We start from the raw sequence: 9,299 nt of genomic DNA, 5'->3' as shown, positions 1-9,299 counted from the left end.
CCACTACACTATGACAAACTGACAGATGAGTCGTGGATAATTTGTGTAAGGAAGAGTTAACTTTGTCAACTGATTATATTTGAAAACTCTGCTTCTGAATTTTACTTTGAGCACTTGTCTGGGAACCTAACCTGCATTTTAGAGAGATCCCAGCATTCACTGAAGTAATCAAAATGGCTCAATACACATATCACAAGATATTGCTTTGGAAATTTGGCGCATCATCTATGATTCCATTAGGAAAAGACCCTTAGAAGCTTGTGCTTGGTGTCCCCTGAGCCCACCCCTTGTGCCTTCTCTCTCTGCTGATTGTACTTCTTAGCTGATTACCTGTCTAAATATTAAGTCTTGCAACTTCTTCTAAGGAGTCTTGGTGGAATAATGAGTTCCATGTTGGGTAGCTAACCTTAAGGTAAGCAGTGAGAATTCGCCAACCACTCAGCAGGAAACAGCTGAGGCTTTCTGATCTTGTGAAAATGTACAGCCTCAGAAACACTATACAGAGTTCCTGTGAGTCAGCTCTGATAGCATAGTGGTTATGAGTCAGGCTGCTAATCTCAAGATCAGTAGTTCAAAACTATCAGGTGTTCCCTGGGAGAAAGCTGAGGCTTTCTGCTCTCATAAACATTTATAGCTACAGAAAGCCTTTGCAGGGTAGCTGCAAGTCAGAACTGACTTCAGGGTGCACCACCACCACCACCACCCACCATGAGTGAAGAACTACTCAAGGGCAAGCAGCAATAGCAGCAGTAGCAGTAGCGACTTCCTCTAGTGAATCAGAAAGCCTGAATGGGATCTTGGGGATTCCCAAAACACAGTGATGCTGTGTATAATCTTTAATTTATTTAGCTCATATGATTCACTTAACACATGTGAAAAACATTTTCTATTGAGAATTTAGACATCATTTAGAATCTGAGAAATTAAATTCTTCTACCAATTTGCATTATGGTTACACAATATTATGAGAATTTATTTTGTCCACTTCAAAATGTAAACAACAGATGAAACATTCCAAACACAGTGTCTATGGTTGTTTGCTAAATTTACATTTGAATACATTCTAACACATGTTCTAGAACATCAAGAACATGCGGTCAAATAAATTTTTAGATTACATTTATTTCTTTACCTTCCTAAGATTGTTATTAGCCTTACTTTATTTTCTTTCTAGGATCTTAGTAGGATTATTGGAACATGACTTTAGAATTTCTATAACCTCTCCAAACATATAACAGTATGCATATACTTAGTATTTCTGGAGTTTCCCTCTGGAATGATATATTTTCTAGTTTTGTTTGGTTGACATTATATAACTGTTTTTCTTCCACTGTAATATACAACTTTGTTCTGTTAATGTTATTCTAAAATAATATATGTTATATGGGAATTTTACTATCATTAGCAGTAAATAGAAATAATCATATCTCTCAGACTATGAAACTGACTTGGCAGAAACAGCTATCATTTTTAGCACAATATCTCAGTCAAGCAACTTGGATTACTCTATTGGATTCTGTTTTAACTGGGTTATTGTGTGTGACAACTAGTACTAAATATATCTTCTTTATTACATTCCAGAGATTGCCTCCTATTCTTCATTAAGTTCCTACTTTTTTTGGGACAATTTGGCTAGCTAAAAATTCCTTATATTTTCTTATTTCCAACAGAAACTAGGACAGATTTATGCTTTATAAACTTATATTGACATTACCTTATTTTAAAAAAATCAATTATAATTAAACGTATAGCATCTGGTGTGGCACTGTAGAATAAGCACTAATGTCAAGGTTGACAGTTCCAACATACCAGCTACTCCTTGGAAACCCTACAAAAGGCACTTAACAACAGCAACCATCTTTACCTTTCTATTGTATCACTACTTTATGTATTCTCTCTATATATATGCATTTTTTTCTTTTGAGTATTGTGCATGCATAGATGGACTTTTGTTCATTATGTTGCTTTACTTCATTACAGTTATTATTATTTTTATTGTACTAATTGTATTTTGATGTTAATGATGTCCCAATTTTATTAGTAGAAATCTTAGAGGAACTGTGGGAGTTATAGTAGTTCACAAAAATGGTATTATTGTTTTTTTGCCTGCTTTTCACTTATGCAACAGGCAAGCAGATTAGTGAGATCACACCAGCAAAGCCTGATTTACACTGACTGGGTCTTTGTGTCAATGTTTCAGGAAAAAAATGACATGAATATGTTTTAGTAATCTTCAAAGGAAGTACAAAGTGATGAGTGTCATTTAATTGTCAGCCATGAGAATTAAAATTAATTCAGCATATTTATTTCTTTATCTAGGAAGTAATGATGTAAGTGCTATGATATATTGGCCAGTCTGCCAAAGGTCTTCCTATGCTAATAGGAATGAGATATAGTTACTTGCACTTGCCAGGGTTGAGAATAATTTTTGTATTTTCATTTTTGCTGTTGTTATTTCTAATCTATGGTTTTGCTTGTTTCAAGCAAAATCTTTACACTCGACACTTAATTATTATTACCTAAATTATTCTAATTTTATTATCTTTAATCCCTTGAAGTGTGCTGAGTCGGGGCTGGAAAAACTTCTTAACTTGAATTATATGTTTCTTTAATCATGGTGAAGCACAATAGCAACTCTGCTTGAGATATAGCCTAAACAAAACTTGTCTTTGCATCTCCTTAGAAAAAAAGACTCGTGATTTATTTCAAGAGCTTTTTCAGAGCCTCTTTCACATCCTTATTTCTCAAGCTATAGATCATGGGATTCAACATGGGGAAGACCACAGTGTAAAAGGTGGAAATTATTTTGTCCCTATCCATGGAATAGCTAGATCGGGGTCGACAGTAGATGTAGAGAATAGAACCATAATATAAAGTGACAGAGAGTAAGTGTGAGGAGCAGGTTGAGAAGGCTTTGAGGCGACCCTGGGTGGAGCGGATCCTCAAGATGGTGGCAATGATGACGAGGTAGGAGGTGAGTATGAACATAGTAGGGGTGATGACATTGGAGACCAAGAGGAAATACAGTAGAGTCTGGTAGCCATCTTTTCTGCCACATGCCAGCTTCACCAGGGGAAGTAAATCACAGAAAAAGTCATCAATAACGTTGTCACCACAGAAGTTTAAGGCAAAAGTTCTTTTGGTGATGACAGAAGCATTAATAAATCCACCAAGATATGAAGCTACTATTAAAAATGCACATAGCCTTATGGACATTGCTTGAGAATAAAGAAGTGGTTTTGATATGGCCATATAACGGTCATATGCCATGGCAGCCAATAAGTAACACTCACTATATGCAAGGCCAGCAGAAAAGAAGAATTGAGCTACACAGCCAGCAAAGGAGATGCTTTTGTCCTCAGAAATGCAGGTCACTAGGATCTTTGGGGTGTACACAGAAGAATACCAGAGATCCAGGAACGATAGATTGCCAATGAAAAAATACATAGGTGTGTGGAGCCGAGAGTCATTGTAAATCAACACCATGAGTGTGATATTTCCCACCACAGTGACCAAGTACACGCCAAGGAACACCACAAATAGGATCAACTGTATCATAGGGTCTGTTGTGAAGCCCACCAGGATAAACTCAGTCACAGTGTGATTGCCTCTCTCCATGTTTATAATCTCATCTAAAAGGAAAGAAAAGAGTGGCTCAACTTTTATTGTTTTGCTGTGTAAATAGAAAACAGGCTAAATAATGAACATCGTATCATCAGTAAATTCAGAAATCTAAGATTCAACCAATGACTATAAGTGCTCATATTTTTTCCAGTTTGTAGCAATCACTCAGTTTACAACTATGTAATCAAATTCCAAATTTCTGATGTCAGCTAATTATTTTCCCCCCTGTTAAGTATTACTGTTCAACTTAATGATAGACAGACATAAAATTAATATATTTGTGTGCAGTCGTCCTCATAATAATAGTGTGGTATCTTAGGTTAAAGTGTAACTTGTTTGCATCTGAAACAGTAGACTTAGCACATATTTTAAAGATTCAGATTTTGTTGTTGTTGTTGTTGTTGTTGTGACTGCATACATTGGGAGATCATTATATCATTATATCTCAAATTGGTATCTATTGTTGTTGTTAAGTGCCATCGAGCTTGTTTTGACCCATAGCAACCTTGTATAGGGTTTCCGAGGAGTAGCTGGTGAGCTTGAACTTTGCGGTTCAAATTGACTTTGCAGTCCATTGCTTTAACTCACAGTGCCATGGCAGGACTCCAATAGTATCTACAGGTATAAGAAAATAGAATATAAAAAGAAACAACAACAACAACACAGGGTTAGAGGACATGATGACACACAAAGTTTTCAGAAAATATAGAGAAGGATGATATACAATAACAGGATGCTAAAGGACCCAGGATAATGGTATTTTGTACATGTTGTTGTTGTGTACTGCCAAGTAGGTTCTGATTCACAGTGACCCTGAATAGTATTTCTGAGAGTGATTATCAGTTTCAACTGCCAACCTTCAGTTTCTCAGTCTAGTGCTAATTCTACACAATCACACAATGGTTCTTAGGCTATAATACACACATACTTGTTGTAGTTGTTAAGTGCCAACCAGTTGGTTCTGACCCATAGTGACCCTGTATAGGTTTTCCGAAGAGCGGTTGGTGAGCTTTAACCACCGACCTTTGCAGTTAAGCACATTAACTCACAGCGCCACACCAGGACTCCACACACATAATACAAAAATAATAATTTAAGGAACTAGCTTTAAATGTAAGTAAATCTTATATTCTAGTATTAAAATTAAAACAAATAAACTATTTTTTAATTTTTTTGCCATTAAGGTGATCCACAAGGTCAGCAGTTGGAGTCCACATGTGTTTCAGTGGGATAAAGATGAGGCTTTCTGTTCCCAAGAACACTTGCAGCCTTGGAAATCTTACACAGAGGTTCTGAGTATGAATCGACTAGATATCCCTTACCAACAACATTTGTGTTTAAGACTGCCTATTCCATCTGATTCCATTCAATGAGAAAGAAATCTGCCTACCTCCTTATTCACAATTCTCTGCTTATTGTTGTTGTTTTTAAGTGCCATCGATTCGGTTCTGACCCATAGCGACCCTGTACAGGGTTTCTGAGGCTGTAAATCTTTATGGGAACAGAACACCTCATCTTTCTCCCGTGGAGTGGCTGATAGTTTTGAACTGCTGGCCTTAAGGTTCGCAGCCCGATTTGTAACCACTATGCTACCAGAGCTCCATAGAACTATACATATTTTAATGCATTGGGTATACAGGAATATAAGTGGCATTTTACATCTACAAAGGGACTTCAAAAAGTTGCTAGAAAAATGAAATTAAAGGATAATTGAAAATTTCCATGAATTTTTCAAGCCCTCTGGTATAATCCACTAAGTTGGTTCCCATTCATAGTGACCTTGTTTTGGTTTTCTAAGGAGCAGCTGGTAGGTTTGAACTGCAGACCTTATGGTTCACAATTCAGTGCTAACTTTAGAGTGCCATGCCAGAGTCAATTTCTTTAAGAGTAAAATATACTAACAACAGAAGATTGCTTCTATTAGACTTTTGCTCTGAGACTCCAATAAAGATGCCATTGTCAAGATCCCAGGAACTCAACTGACTAAAGCCAGTGGTCAGTCTTCATAGACTGCAGTTAACACAGTGTATCACTCCTGCCTACCAGAACACATTTTTTCTTCTTCTCCATTTCCAGGTCATCATACTTGACTTCTTTTCCTTCTACTTCCCTAGGTACTAGCTCTTGGCATTATTGCCTAGATAACACCAACCTTAACTTTTTAAGTACTCTGGGATCAACCTTTGGAGGTCTTCTCTGTTCCATCCAAAACCTCTCCCTGATGATCCTATCTTGCCAGAAAACCTTATGTACTTTCCAAATGACAATGAACCCTTTTATATCCACTGGCACCACTAGTTTTTTTTTTTCGTCATCCAGTGGGATAACTGGACTCCTTGTGCAACCATGTAGAATACGCACTGAACTGCAGACCTCAAGGTTCTCCTCAGAATCCCTGTACAGTGTTGCTGTGAGTCAGAATCAACTTGACAGCATTTAACAAGAACAAAAGGGGTAACTGGGTAACTGATGGTATAACTCCCACCTGCACCCTTTCCCTATGGACCTTCTCAAGTACCAGACTATACAGACATTGTCCCTCACCTGACAGTGTCACTGGGTGCAGTCTGCAAAGCTGAATTCTGGACAGTCCTCCCGAACCCTCTTCTCTCAGCCTGCCTCACTGCAGTAAATGGTATTATTCTAAATTAGAAGGCATCGTTTAATATTGTTCTTGATTCCTTTTAATTTTTCACATTGTAGCTGGATAACTAGAAACAACCTTTCAGCTCTACCTTCAATGTATGTATTTATTCAGAACCCGAACAGCTTTTCTTAACTCCAGTCTTTTCAACCCTAGATTAAGCCATTATTATCTCCTACTTTCATTATTAGAGTTCTGCTGTGATGCTGAATGATAAGCACTGCACTGCTAACTGCAAGGTCAGTGCCTCAAATCCACTAACTCATCCTGGGAAATGCTATAAAGAGTCACTTTCAGTCAGAACCAACTGGACTGCCCTAAACAACAACTACAGTTGCCTCCTAATGCTCTTCCTGCTTCCATTTTTATTGAACAACACAACCAGAATGGTTCTATTAAAATGTCAATGAGATCATTTTATTCATGCTCTTCAAACTGTCTAATGTCTTCTCCAATGAGAGTAAATTTTAAAGTTCTCACAAAGGTGGACACATTTTATGTGATGTGACCCCTCATTACTTCTCTGCTCCAGACTCCTATTAATCGTCCCTTCACAATTTCCTTCATTTCACTCAGCTGCCTTCTTCTGTATTCCTGGAATTAATGAGACATGCTCTAGGTCTTAGCAGCTGTTCTTTCCAGAGGCTGGAAATTCTTCCCCCACAAAGCTAGCTCCCTCTTGATTTTTACATCTTATTTGCCTTTGTTGTTAAAGCCTTTCCTGACTACAATATTGCATTCTACTTCCTTAATATTTCTCATACCCCTTTTCTACTTTATTTTTCTCCCAAGCACAGCCATTATCTAATATTATATTTATCTCACTTAGTTATTAACTTATTTTCTTTCTTTTCACTAAAATATACTCCTTATCATCTATTTCTTTTAAGTTCTTCTTTATTGTTGTAAAATTACAGATCACACAATACTAACTAATTCAACATTTTCTGTGTATACAATTCAGACACACCATTTACATGAATCATGCTGAATAATCATCACCAGTATCCACTGTCAAAATTTCCATCACCATGAAGAGAAACTCCATGCTTCTTAAGCATTTGTTTCCCCTTTCCTCCTCCCTCCCATCCTTGGTCATTACTATTAAACTCTGATTTCTATACATTGACTATTCTCAGTACATATATAAGGAACCCTGGTGATGTGGTGGGCTAAATGTTGCATTCTAGGTTGTTCAAATTTACCAGCTGCTCCATGGTAGGAGAAAGATGAGGGTGTCTGCTTCTGTAAAGATTTATAAGCAGTAAGGAACAGGTCTTCTCTATCCTACAGGGTCCCTTTGAGTTGGAAACCTCTGGATGACTATGAGTTTCTATGTCTTTAGGTACATAAATTAGTTAATTGTTTATATCAGTTTGATCCATAGATCTACTGTGAGATTATGTGGGTTGTTTATTATAAATAAACTTCAACACAAAATGAGAAAAATATTATGGTTGGACAAACTCTGAATACTAGGATCCATGAAAATTAAAAGTGATTTCCTGTGTTAAAAATATTGAAAAAAAGAAAAACAAAACAAAACAAAAGAAAAACTATGAACTCAATGTCAATCATAATCCCTTTTGATTTAATATTTTCTGATTCTCATAGTGATCTCAGAATTTGATAATTATAAACCTAATATACAACATTTTTAAATGCTTTAAGCCAAGCAAAGTGCTTTATGTTTCATGTGCATTCTGTTATTTATTCCTGACAACATACATTGTGAGTAGGTTAACAGATGCATAGCAATAATTTACAAATGATCAAATTGAGGCTTTAAGAACTAGCTCTTAGTACCATTAGTAAGTGATGCAGTTTTACATTAGAGCCCTGATACCTACCACTCAATTACTTCCTTTCACATTTGATATCAAGTTAGTAGCTATAATGGACTTCTTGGATCTCTCTCTTTTGGACTATAATACTTGAATTCAAAACCAACAGGATATGCTAAGAGATGCAGATGCTCTCACAGGTAGGTACTTCATACAAGTAGAGTCAGAAAATGTTTCAAACACTGCCCTTGAATCTGTCTGTTCTCAACGGAGTGACCAGAGGGCTACTATTAAAATACCAAACCTCTGCTGGCAGATTCATGTGTCTCTTACATTTATAGCTTAGAAATATCTTACTTCCTCCCTACACAGGATTAGATCACTTACCTGTCTTTCATAATCACAGCCAATGAAGACCCACACTCTGGATGTAGGAAATTTATACCTTTGTAGGCTCCCCAGTGTATATGATTCTTGAAGCACCTCAGGGCTTCATAGTTTTGAAAGAGTCTGGGAGGGCAATTAATCAAAGATGGTATTGACTTAAGGAGAAACTTGCTCCCTGCAAAGAAGAGAAAGACTAAAAAAATGATGATAATTTTTACATCTTGAGCATCTTTTCTGTGCAAATACCTCTCTGGAACTTTATTTCATTGTCAAGGAATTAAATTAAATGTGCATTACCATTTCTATTACAGACAAGAGACTAGATCCAGAGAAATTGCTTAACTATCTAAGGCAAAAACAGAAATAAGTTGCATTCAAAATTTGTACCTGACACAATCTGACTATAAAATTCATGGTATTTCCTTACTACAAACTTCAGATAAACTTAATATTTGAGTATCTATTGGACTATAACTATATTCTTCAGATGTAAATGTTACTTATAGATAGATTTTGTAAAAAACATATTCACTCACATTTCTTCTCCAGTCATTCCCCAATTTTGAAGTGGCATGTTGACTAAAGTGTCTAAAAGAAACTTGTTGAGTTGTTCTATTATTTATCATAATAATATATTTATTTTATTACTGATATTTACTGTACACTTAGTGTGTACTAGGTCAAACACATTAAAAGTGTCATCTCATTATAACCTGCACAATAATCTCATGAAGAGAATTTCATTATTATTACCATTTTACAAATGAGTTACCTGAGTCATATAAGTGGTCACATACATTTAGGTCCCAATAGTGGAGGCTGAAAGACTCAAGATTCAAAGTAAGTGTTCTCAGTGCTCC

At 36.3% G+C, this 9,299-nt stretch overlaps 1 protein-coding gene across 1 annotated transcript; it reads right to left on the bottom strand.

Annotated features, from left to right (window-relative positions):
• Window positions 1-2,700: 2,700 nt before the first annotated feature.
• On the bottom strand, window positions 2,701-3,618 carry LOC102827990 (olfactory receptor 9G1-like). The gene has a single exon (XM_006875738.1). It carries the CDS (start codon window positions 3,616-3,618, stop codon window positions 2,701-2,703), a length of 918 nt encoding a protein of 305 aa, XP_006875800.1.
• Window positions 3,619-9,299: the final 5,681 nt, after the last annotated feature.

Source organism: Chrysochloris asiatica, unplaced genomic scaffold, assembly GCF_000296735.1.
Source record: "Chrysochloris asiatica unplaced genomic scaffold, ChrAsi1.0 scaffold00339, whole genome shotgun sequence".
Taxonomy (NCBI): Eukaryota; Metazoa; Chordata; class Mammalia; order Afrosoricida; family Chrysochloridae; genus Chrysochloris; species Chrysochloris asiatica.
Note: the sequence above shows the minus strand (reverse complement) of the source record. Positions and strands in the feature narration are given on the sequence as shown.

What these genes read in the sequence shown, in the direction of transcription:
- LOC102827990 (XM_006875738.1), bottom strand. Translation starts at nt 3,618, where the DNA reads ATGGAGAGAGGCAATCACACTGTGACTGAGTTTATCCTGGTGGGCTTC.